The sequence below is a fragment of the Apaloderma vittatum genome, unplaced genomic scaffold (genome assembly GCF_000703405.1).
Source record: "Apaloderma vittatum isolate BGI_N311 unplaced genomic scaffold, ASM70340v1 scaffold30845, whole genome shotgun sequence".
NCBI lineage: Eukaryota > Metazoa > Chordata > Aves > Trogoniformes > Trogonidae > Apaloderma > Apaloderma vittatum.
In genome coordinates, this window is record NW_009717051.1 from 1 (window position 1) to 12443 (window position 12443).

A 12443-nucleotide genomic window follows, 5' to 3' on the forward strand; every position below is an offset into this window, starting at 1 on the left:
TGCCATAGAGAGGGTGAAATCCCGTTTAATTTTCAGGTGTCTTATTGCCGGTACGCTGGGGAAGCGAGTTGTTAATGTTCGAAGGAAATTCGTTTTGCTAAACACTTCACTTAATCACAGAATCATAGAACTGTCAGGGTTGGACGGGATCTTAAAGCTCATCTAGTTCCAATCCCCTGCCATGGGTAGGGACATCCTCCACTAGATCAGGCTGCGCAGAGCCCCATCCAGCCTGGCCTTAAAAACTCCCAGGGATGGGGCTGCCACCCCCTCTCTGGGCAACCTGTGCCAGGGTCTCACCACCCTCATGGGGAAGAACTTCTTCCTAATGTCCAATCTGAACCGACCCATCTCCAGCTTTAATCCATTCCCTCTAGTCCTATTATCATCCGACATCCTAAAAAGCCCCTCACCAGCTTTCTTGTAGCCCCCTTAAGATACTGGAAGGCCACAATAAGGTCTCCTCAGAGCCTTCTTTTCTGCAGACTGAACAGCCCCAACTCTCTCAGTCTGTCTTCATAGGAGAGGTGCTCCAGCCCTCTGAGCATCCTCACGGCCCTTCTCTGGACATGCTCCAGCACGTCCGTATGAACTGTTGTCTGGTCAGTGTGTATTGAGACACAAAACTCCCTGAGATATGTGAAAATGCCGGCCTCCTATTTTCCAACAAACCACTTTGTTTATAATTTGTGACTTATTTCTTGATGTGTTTAAAAAAAGAAAAAGACTAAATTACTCTTTGACAAGAGGAATCTACAAAGACTAATTGTTTTCAGTGTAACCGGCTTATAGTAAAGTGATTTTAAAGTGTGCGTATTTTATGTTAAACGTGCTTCCTATCACTAATGTTTTATCTCTCTCTGTGCAGGTACACGGGTCCACTGTTGGAGGAGGAAGCCCTGAATAAAGCGGCAGAAAATGGATTGGCTTCACCAGAATTTTCTGAGCTTTGTGTTTGGTTAGGTTCCCAAATAAAGTCACTTTGTAATATGGAAGAAAGCATCACTTCAACAGATGGTATATGAATGTCAATATGTTAAAGCAGTTTAGTATTTGTTCAGTGAATTTAGACCCATATTGTTCAGCTGAGAGTGAAAGTACAGTGTTGAAGTTTAGAAGGTAGCTGAAAGGTAGCCAAACCAAGGCTGTGGCACTTAGATTAAGGTCTTGTCTTGTAAAGATTCTGTCAAAGGGAAAAAAAAAAAGTGGTATGGGTTGCGATGTTTGGTTTTTTTTACATCTCCATAAATGTAGAAAGTACATTCATGCATCCTATTAGTGGTTGTTTTATGTAATCATATTTTGATGGCTTACGTTCTCAGTGCCTCGTATTTTCAGCTAGTAGGCCCGATGCCATGTTCCACTCAGCACTGTGTGTAGATACACGAGTTGCTCGTTAGCATTACCGGATTCTTTTTGAGTGCTGGAGCTTGGATGAGGTTTTATATTGCTTTACATTTATCTGCACTGATGTCTTCAAAGAGCTGCTGTAGCATCACTTTCTTGTTTGAAGACTGAGTACAATATTGCTGTAGCTATTAAAAAGGTTTTCTGCTTGTATGTAGGACTTGCTTAAGAAGAAAGAGGTGGTAAGTCTTTGTCTGGACTATTGTAACCTGCAATTAAAATGTGTAAGGTAAAAAAATTAGATTACCATTTTGGTGTTTCTGTAAAAAACCATTAGCTTTACATTTATTTATTCCCACAGGTGATAAAGATATAGAGAGCTTCCAGCTTGAGATTAGTGGCTTTCTGAGAGAAATGGCTTGTCCCTATTCATCACTTATATCTGGAGACATCAAGGACAGATTAAGAGAGAAAGAAGATTGTTTCAAACTCCTCTGTAAGTTATAACTATTTTTCTCCATTTTTAATACAGCATTTTACATGTGTGCTCTATTTTTAATTTAAAATTTACATCAAATAGTTCTTTATGTGTATTGAAGTATGTATGTACAATTGTTACAACCTAACTGAGCATGTATCAGCTTATTTGTGCAGAAGTAGAAAATAGAAAACTGTTAGAAAATTATTTTAGTAGAAACTAAAATTTCTTGGTGAAGTATGGTTCAACCTCCTGAGCTCTCTCTTGATCCAATTCCAGCTCAGCTGAAACTGAGACTATGCTTCCTATGTTTTTGAGAGGTCTCTGGGCAGCTTAAAAGAAAATGCTATGTGAAGTGAAGGTGCTGAAAGCAGGAGTAAGAGAAGCAAAGTCTAGGTTTAAGCTGGACTTGGACAAAGGAGTAGCAGCAGGAACCGGTGTGATAATATGAAACTAAGTGAGGAACTAGGGATCTGTTGGCAGAAGTGAGTTAACCAGTTAAATACGATATGTAGACTGAAGGTAGAAAGTCAGCTGAGAGTCAGTTCAGATAAAGGATGCGAAGCTGATGCTGACCTATCCAGGAGAGAACTGAGAGAGTCTCTCCCTTTTATTGTGGTCTTGTGATAGGAGTTTGTGTTCTATTTGTATTAAGAATACGTATGCAGAAATATTCAAGCATCTCTAAATCTGCTGCTATGACCCTTTTGTCTCTAGTATTTCTAAGTACAGAACTTCAGGCTTTAAAGATATTGCACAGCAAGAAAACTAAAGGCTCTCATTTGGAAAAGCACAGTGAAATTTATCAGGAGGTGCAAGCTATTTGCGATGCACTGGGCCTGCCCAATTCCTCGTCTTCTGATATTCCTCCCTTGTTAACCAATGTGGAACAAAAGGTATGGGCTTTTCTGTGTTCTCTCTGCTGTTAAACTGTTATCTCTGTACACGTTCATCTTAGAGTTAAGAGCCCACCAGGCTGATCCATAAAAGCCCTATCTGACAAGTGCAAAGGATTTTTTTTTTCTGAAAGCCAGCTTAGTTTTTAAGTTAAACTGTTTTAGTTATGAGGTGAAATATTTCAGCATCTCCCTGAGGATGCGATGTAGCTGACGAGGCCTGTTTTACCATGCAAATGTAAGGTAGGAATTACCTATTCAAATGTGCTGCTGCAAGCAGAAGACTTTGGGTCATAACTGATTGCGCATTGATGTACCTGTAGTTATTTCTGCTGGGTATTTAAATTCAATATTCAAAACTTAAATTTTTGCTTTTTAGTTTATAAATTTCCTAATTGCACGTATTGATTCATTAATGCCATTTCCTTCATTGCAGAAGAGACTGAAAATACCTCAGTTACCAATAGCCAGCGAATAAGCCAACTTGAACCTAATTCAATAGGATAGTTCTTTTGGTTTTGTCCCACCAGTTTCTAACTAGTTTCAGTGATGAGATCCTTAATCTGGCTTCCTCACTGCAGAATGTAAATAGGCTCTTGGGGTGGAATTTTATCTTCTCCATCAGGCAGCTAAAAGTTTTATTCTGTATTTGGAGAGAGAGTGAGTGACCAGCCCCTATAAAAATTGAGAGATACATGGAATGAATCTCCATCTGCTTCTGCGAGTCTTTGAGTTTAATACTTTTAAAATATTATGTTGGTTTGGGGTCTTTTTTCCTTCCTTCTTCCTCCTCTTCTCATTGGCCAGTGAGCAACTGAACATTAAGAGGTTTTGGGGAAACGTTCTTGAATGGTATTCTTGCATCTTTACGTCTTTAGTGTGACAAGACAAAACCTTTAATAGATTTATTTATAAAAAGCAGCATCCAGGTAATGGTGAAAATGCCTGTTCTTTCCCTGTTAACTGTACTTGATCTATTTGGTTCTCATGAAATCTTTATATCTAGTCTTTCCAATAAAATATTTTTGAAAGCATGAAGAAACAATTCTAGCCCTGTTTTCTGAGGGTTAAAATGTCAGCGTTCCAGCTACAAATGATTGATTGAAACTTGCCTGTTATCTCCCTCCATGGGTGTTAGCTGCATTTACATCCATGTGGGTTTGTAGTCTGCAGCCTTGGGCAGTGGCCTTCCTCTCTCGATTCCTTGCTTCCCTTCTGCAGTACAGATTGAGTTTCATCCCAGGTTAAAGGGGTAGGACTCTAGTTCTGCAGCTGCAGAACAGCAAGACCAGACCCGGTGGGCCAGTTCCTTCACACACACCTAGAGAGTCTATGAAGTTTTCTCTGAATTGTTAGACACCTGGTATCTGCCACCTTTTTGGATAGGATCACAGGCTTGAATTGGTGTGTAGGCTGTTACTTTTACAGTTTATGTGAACTGTTAAGATTTTCATGAGTACTGAAATGACCACAATCTTTAAAGACCTTTTCTTTTTAATAATACTATCTGGGCTATTTTGCGATGGTTCTCAGGTCTGTCACTTCCACAGTGATTATCCACTTGTATTCACTTCAGAGCATAGAAGTGTGCCAAAATTAGTTCGTTTATCTTCTGTGACTCCAAATTAACAGTGCAATTTGTTCTCTACTTGTTTCATCCCTTACAGTCAAAGGATTTTTCGTCTTGCCTCTCAGGAGATTTTGTAGAATTCCTGCTACATGTTTCCGTGTCCTTCGTTCCTTACTTTAATACAGGACAGGTTCAGAGTTACTCTGATACAGCACATAGTTGGACACCTCCATTTGTAGGTGTGTAGGTGTAGCTGCATGGGGACAGTGATACCACCAATTGGAGTTCATTTGCATTGTAAACATTTTTTCAGAGTATTCTCACAAAATTCACATGAAATGATCAATTTCTTTTTCCAAATATTTTGTTGCTTCTGATTTAATTAGATTCTGTGTGAAATTGCACTGTTGATTTTTTAGTATTATATCATTTGTAATAGAAACTTACATAGTAATCTAGTATTTTTATTGATTTTGCAAATGTATCTGCAGCATTTCAACATGTCTACTCTTTGTCTCTGTCTAGCATCTTCAGCATTGTCAGTAGCTGTGGGAATAGTTCTGAGAATAGTTTGGCTGTGCAGCAGCAATCTACCAAAGGGACAGATCACACATTGTATTTTGGTATGGAACGTCAGAACATTGATTTTTTTTTTTTATTATTTTATTTTTTAAATTATCAGTTTATATCAGGATTGCTTTCTTCATTCAGACTATGAGTTTTATAGTAGCTCAAACTTTGAATATGTAATCGTAGGCAGTCCCTTTTAAATTTGCGTCTCCTGTAACAGTGTAGTGGTTGTCAATGCACATCAACAGTATTCCAGCCTCCTACCACTGAAAAGATTAATAGTGGGGTTTTAGTTGCTTTTTTTTAAGAAGCTGTTCCCTTGTGTATTTACAAGGGATAACTCTGGGAGTCATTCTTAAACTTTGTACTAAAAGCCCCATAAACTCTAAATGAACATTGATCAAAGATTCAGGAAAGTTTATGATGGTGGTGGACTTCGTAGCTCATGCTCACAACTGGCTTTTTTTCTAGTCAGGATGCTGTGAATTTCACACTTAATTACAAAGTGGCATTCTAATACAGTTTATTTGAAAGACTTAATATATTATTCAAAAGACTTGTAAATTTTTTTTGCTCACATTATCTAATATGTGAAAAATAGTCCCCTAATAAATGAAATGAATGAAACTATAAAGATTTATAGAACTATAGAAACTATAAAGATTTACTGAAGAAACTAAATCGAAATTAAGCTGAAATAACATTCATGTGAAATATGAGAAGAATGTATTTAAAAATATTTAGGAATACTTCCTAAAATCTGTTCATATTAAAATTGCTGTGTTGCTTGTAACTGTTAGTGTTTAATAACCTTGCAGACATAATGGTGCCTGTACATTAGGCATTGATGTAGTTACAGGGAGCAAGACAAAAGAGTTGTCCTCTTCACCGGACATAAAGGTCAAACAAAAATATCTTTAAAATTAGATAAATATTGAAATTAGAATGATCTGCAGGTAAATGGAAGAGAGGCAGAGAATGAGTTAAAAATATTCTGTGCTTAACATTTTAGGTGATCTTTCTGCAATTGAGCAGTACACCTTATGGCTAATTAAGAAAACGCTCCTTCCTTAATATTGGTAGTTTAACTTCAGTTAATAAAATGACACCTCTCTCCAGGTCAGGTTTTAGAAGCCGCAGAGGTGCATGCTTATGTGATGTTTATCTGTGCAAATGGTGCTAAGCATAAAAATTAATGCTCTATTTTAGACAGATGGTAAAGATAATTAATAAATATATGGAATATGGAAATAAGATGTGAGCTATAAATTTTTTAAAGGAGTGTAGAATCATTGAATCATAGAATGGCCTAAGCTGGAAGGGACCTTAGAGATCATTTTAATCCAGCCTCCCTATCGCCAGGGACGCCACCTCTCAACTAGATCAGGCATTGACTTATAAAGCAGATGAGATGTCGGGTTCAATGCCTAAAGGTATACTTTATTTGGTAACAACAGAATATAGTTTTGTATAGTAGACTTTGACGTATTTTTGTCTGAAGCAAATCCAATAACTGATTTGTTTTAAACTATTTTTAGAGTGTGTGTGAACTTCCAAAGCAATCTCATAAATATTTGATAATAACAAGGTCATTGATTACACAATATGTTGAATAAAGAAATATATTCCTCTCCATCTAGCTTTTAATTAATTGGTTTGCTTTTGACAGCTGAGTATGTCAGACCTTTAGGATGATTTTGGTGTTAAAATTTGGGTTTGCTTTTCTGTGTTTTCACTGCTCTGTTATATGAGCACTGCCTTTGGTATTGTTCCCACAGATACCCACAGACTTCCTTCTGGGTTGTGGTTGTGAGTTTGTTTGTTTTTTTTCTTTAATTCATGCTTATCCTTCTTAATCTAGGGCAACTGTCATGTTTAGGAATGTGGGTTTTAGTGCAGATTTACACATCAGTAGTGTTCTTGTCCTGTAGCAGACGGGTGTATCTCAGAGCTCTTCTGCTGGTAGCCCTGCTCTGACTGTGAGGCAGCTCAGCTCATTTCACCACTGTGGTTGTTGGAGATGCCCGAAGAGTCCTGCTCACAGGAGTGAGCGGGCAAGGCAGAGATTCAGTAACCTGGGTGTGACATTATAGTGTGTCCCAAACATGAACATAGGCCAGTTTGTCAGTGAGAAGATTCCTCCTTAAATGTCACTCAATTGATAAACCCGTTGCTGTGTAAAATGACATAGGTATTCTCTTTAGCTTGGAAAGAAAAGGTTGCAGAAATCTGGAGGCAGTTTCCCAGTGAATAAAGGATTGTTTCATTTAGCTGTCTTGTTTCTTCTGGTTCTGATTTTCACTGATTCTATTCCATAGTTGTTCTCACTAAACTTTCTTTTGTTTTCACTTTGTGGTAATCAGGAGTAGCCAGCGCTGGATTGGATCTGTTATTTGTGATCAGCTTGTCATGGCAAAATGTCTGGCTTTTGTATGTGGAGCCCAGTGTTATGTTTACGACTTAGCTGCCCTGTAGCTGCCCTTGCAATAATTCTAATGTCTAGACAGTATTCAGTATCACTGATTTTCAGATTTTCTTTTGCTCTATAACTATAAATTATGTTAAGGATTTGTTTTGATTTTGTTGTGTTGGTTTTTTTTCAGCAGCCAGTCTCTCTCTTCCATGCAACTTGTTAGAATCTTTGAGGTTACATTTCTGACCTTAACTTTATATGAATAGACATCTCTTGCCTAAGAGAATTTTTAATTCATCTGCTGTTTATTTCTTCTTCTATACTAACTACTCATTTCTTCATCTTTTGCTGTCATGCTGTTCTTACTCAGTTTTTGATTCTTCAGACATTTGTTTGAATTCAAGAAACTTTGTGCTTAGGTAGGTTTGAATTTTGAATTAGATCATGAGAAGCATCATGTGCATGCTTCACTAAAATCAAAACAAGTTGCTTACATTTAGAAGACAAAGCACACGGCCCTGGAGGTGTTTTTGTGAATTAAAAAAAAAAAAAAGTTGGAAGGAAGCAAGAATTACTAGAGAAAGAGGAGTGTAGGGATCAGTAGAGTGTATGGAGCTGAGCTCCACCTCTTACTGTAACCTCTTTTTTTTTGTATGGATGGGGTATAATAGCAGGCAATATTACAGTAACTAGGCAGCCACTTTTCAGATACTGCTAGGCTATCTTTTCTCCTTGAGTCAAAACACTGTTTTCCCATAATTTGCTGGCTGCACATTATTTTTTACTTCAGACTGTTTTAGGGGGTCTTGTGTTTTTAATTTGCCACAGTGTTGCCTGAAAATGATGTAAAAAGAACAAAATGCATATTTTGGTTTTCACACAAAATTTGAGATCAGATTCTTTCCTTGGTATATGTAGAAAAAGGAGGTTGTTACAAAGGCCCTGAAACACAAGAGTTGATTTATCAAGTATTCCTTTTCAAGTAGCTTTCTTTAATCATTTAGCTAGGTGGTCTGGAATTTTCTTTTTGTAATGGATGATAAGCCAGAAGATGCCTATCTGTATTTATGAGTCTACTGAAACAAATGTGCTATCTTGTGCTGAAATAAATGTAAACGTAATTTGTGTTCTGAGAAGAAGTATGTGTTTTGTTTCAGATAAAGGACATTCTCTCAAAAGTTCAAAATAACCATGTGGGGAAATCACTGCTAACAAAACCTCTGAATTCTGATCAAGTGGTAAAAAACTCTCTCAATTTCTTTTCTGTATTTAACAGGATGGTCAAAATTAATGAATACAGCTTCATCTAACTTTGTCCATTTTACAATTGTTCAAATGCTAAATATTAATATTAAAATTTCCTTCAATTACTAAATAGTGATAATGCTAATCAGATACTTCCAGAATTAATGTTATAAAACAGACTTAGTGTTGAGTCATCCACTTAGTAGCTTTCAAAACATTTCATATATACATAGTACTGTAGCACTACACAGATGCACCCTTAATTTTGCAGAGTTTATAGTGGTCACCTGGCGATAGACATTTTAGTTGCTTAACAAGGTTAACTTTAAATTGACTTCTACTAGTTTATAAATTTGAATGTTTGTATTTTATATTGTAACACTGCAGGAAAGATTGGAAAAGATCAATGATGCTCTTCGCAGCGAGTACGAATGTCGCCGACGGATGTTAATGAAGAGACTGGATGTGACAGTGCAGTCTTTTGGCTGGTCTGATAGAGCAAAGGTAAGCTTGCTGTATTTTTTGCTTCCTGTAGGTGGGAGTCTGCTGCAGTTCCCCAGGTTTTTCTATGGTATATACGTACTCTGTAAATACACTTCCATTGCTGTTGTCTTCTTTCTAACCGGTTTCTCGTCCTGGGTTGTAACATCCAAATCCTAGGTACTGAGGCAGGGGAAGGATTTCACCAGATGGCACAGTCCTTCCTTTGTGACTGTTTATAGCTTCATAATTAAAGTCTAGCATCCTCTTGGGGTTTCTCACTCCCATAAGATCACATCTCTCCTTTTTCTTGCCTATATCCAACCCCCTCCAGTCAAGTAAACAAGGAGGGAACCTCAGCATTTCTCAGGCAGGTGGAAGAGGAAGAGGAACACTGGGCCTTAACATAGACTGGATGCAAAGAGTGACCACCCATAAAGTCAGTGAGATTACTGCTGCCTATCTTGGATTCAAAGCTACTGCCTAAGCAGATGGTCAGCTGAACAGGTTATTTGAATAGCAGCTTGTATGAGAAATCTTTCAGCTGGCTGAACATTCTGAACCAATCCTCTGGGTTTTCTCTGCTGGTATAATTTTAACTGTGATCATTTGATTTGTGCTATTTCCTAGCTCTTTGTATGTTAAAAAATAGTCTGATTTTTCTGAGCTAGAAATACATATTGTTTCTGTCCAAGAGCGTAGGGACATAAATATATAAAACGTTTGATTTTTGATGAATACACTTGTGGGAAGCTGGAGACAGACGTTTGATGTTCATAAGCTGCAAGATCAACTTCCCTTCCAAAGGTTTATGTAGAAAGCTTAAGATGAATAAGTCTTAAAACTTCAAAAGCTTACTCGAAGTATGGATTATTACAAGTCTGCCAGTGTCACAGTTTGCTGTTGACACATGCAGACAGTGTTGATTTCATGGAGCTCTAGGTACTGGTTGGGTTTTTTTAAGCCAAGAGGCAAATTGTTTTCCTTTTAAATTTATTTGTTAGTTTGCCTTTTTTTTTCTCCACCATTAAAAAGGTATTGATACCTTTCTCTGGTTTTAGTCCGTTAGCACTTTTTGCATTGGTTGGTTGTTTCTTCTTGTTGTTGTTGCTTGTTCGTTTTTCAACTTGTTTAGTCTTCAAGAGGGACTGGAATGGATCTGTAAGTGGTGTGGTAATTGCCTAGCAAAACAGTCATGTGAAGGAACAGCACCTGTTGTCCATGCAAGATCAATTTTTTTTTTTTCTCCTCTGAAGATCATTCTAGATGTTCCCAGAAAGTGTATTCATTTTTTCTTTTTGGATAAACAAATTAAACATCAAAATAAAATGTGTTTGGAAAAAAAATCTGATTTTTCTCTCTTCCTCGGTCTCACTTTTTCATGGCTTGCACAAGTGTTTTGCTGCATTGATACATTTATTATTTTTTCCCATAAATTGACCTAAAGTAAGGTGTAGAAGCTGCTCTGTTTTCATCATGTTTAGAAGTGATTGTAAAATGTGGTTATATAGAGCTCTTGAGAAAGCAGCCTGGAGTTGTAAATTTTAGTCTTTAGATATGTTGGAGAACATCAAAGAATCTGTTTGATGCCAGAGAATTTCTTTTGTAGCGGTGCTCAGTTTCAGCGTCAATTAAAGGTGATCAGCAGCATTTTTTTGTACAATAGCTCCATCAATATGAAGGGAATTGGTAACAGCTGGCACTATATTTTGAAAGATAGACTAGATTTTCAGACATTACACCCTGTGTTCAAGTTGAAATGTACTGAGACCAATACATGGTTTACAGTAAGTATTTGTGTGGTTTCTGCCTAGCAAGTGAGTCGTGTTTGATTTTATCATTCAGGTAAAAACAGATGACATAGCACGAATCTATCAGCCCAAGCGCTATGCATTATCTCCAAAGTCAACTATTACATTAGCTCACCTTCTTGCTGCTCGAGAAGACCTGTCAAAGATCATAAGAACAAGTAGTGGATCGACACGAGAAAACACGGTCTGTGCCATCAACAAGGTATGCATTTGCTTTCTGGGATGTGATAAAAGGACATGGGAGTGTACAGGCCTATCACACGTCATTAATGACTCTTTGCTTAATATTTTCATTTATTTTCACAAAATACTTGGCGCTTTAAGAGAGGAAATCTGCATCATTCCAGTAGACATTGCAGCAACTTCTTTTTTACCTTATTACACAGTCAGTCATGCAACAGGATGGAACGTTAGTGTGGATGAGAAAGAGCAGTGGTGGGGGGTTGTGAGTGTGTAAATGACCTCTTGAGTGCACACCTCAAGTTAAGGATACATGTGAGCTGCTTGTAAATCAGCGTTTTTTATTGTGCTAGTGCTTGTGTATGATAAAAGCTGAAGCTTGTGCCATTAGTTTCACCATTCAGATGATGACTACGCCTTTTTTTATGAATCCTTTATTTATAGAATTTTCTAAAGTTTTGTGCCTCATTTAGATACCCTTTAATATGTTTTGATCCCAAAGATTCTGAAATTTCTTAATTATTGCCGTATCAAGGAAAAATAACTTTCTCTGAGAGAGTGCTTTAATTGGAAGTGCCTGGAACTGCCCAGTGCATGTTAACATTCATCACACCGAGAGTGTAGGAAATACGAAAACAACAACCAAAAGACCTACTTGGATACCTTTGTTCTTCAACTTAATGTTTTGTGTAACTTTGTCCAGTACAGTCTCCCTTTTTGTACGCAGAATAATATCCACCAGAGTCAAGATCTCTTCTTTGATTTTAATTTTGTTCACGGCGTCCTGTAGCGTGTTATGTAATTTGTCTGATCCAGCTCTCTGCTGAGTGTCACTAGTTTTTAGTCTAAGGCAAACTGGTGCTCCTTTTAGAGTTGCACATCAGTTTGACAGTTGTTTTTTCTGCCAGTTGATTAGATTCAAATGTGAATTTTGAAACTGAAGTAGAAGAGCTGCGTTGTAAGGAGTCCTTTCTATATGAATATGTATTTATATGTTCGTATATAACAGTTGTGTATATTGCCTATTGTAATACTTCACATGCATTTAGTTATCTTCATAAAGGTCTCACAAAAGTAATATGGGCTAGCTAGATGCAGTTATTTCAATTTTAGAAGTGGAAAATGGGTTCACTTTCAGACTGCTGTTGTGTTGTGGTGAGTTATAAGGACAGGAGATAGGGATTCTGTGTCAAGCTCCACACGAAGGGGTCAATATTTACTCTAAAGAGCGGGCAGCATGTTTGTGTGCATAGGAGAACCCTGTGCTGCCCCTTTAGGTTATTATTACTTCTTTTTTTTTTTTAATAAACTAAAAGTCACCTATTTTTCCATATAGGTTCTGATGGGGAGAGTACCTGACCGTGGAGGCAGACCAACAGAAATTGAACCACCTCCTCCCGAAATGCCTCCTTGGCAAAAAAGACAAGAAGGTGGTGGAAGAGGTGGCTGGGGA

General features: G+C 37.5%; 1 protein-coding gene across 1 annotated transcript; it reads left to right on the forward strand.

The window, feature by feature from the left end:
* Positions 1–868: 868 nt before the first annotated feature.
* FAM98B (family with sequence similarity 98, member B) lies at positions 869–12440 on the forward strand (the record flags this gene model as incomplete). Its single annotated transcript, XM_009869772.1, has 7 exons — positions 869–1017; positions 1709–1843; positions 2543–2721; positions 8432–8512; positions 8907–9023; positions 10845–11012; positions 12327–12440. Coding segments are annotated over 7 exons (943 nt in total), but the record flags the coding sequence as incomplete, so codon positions are not given.
* Between the last annotated feature and the right edge of the window lie 3 nt (positions 12441–12443).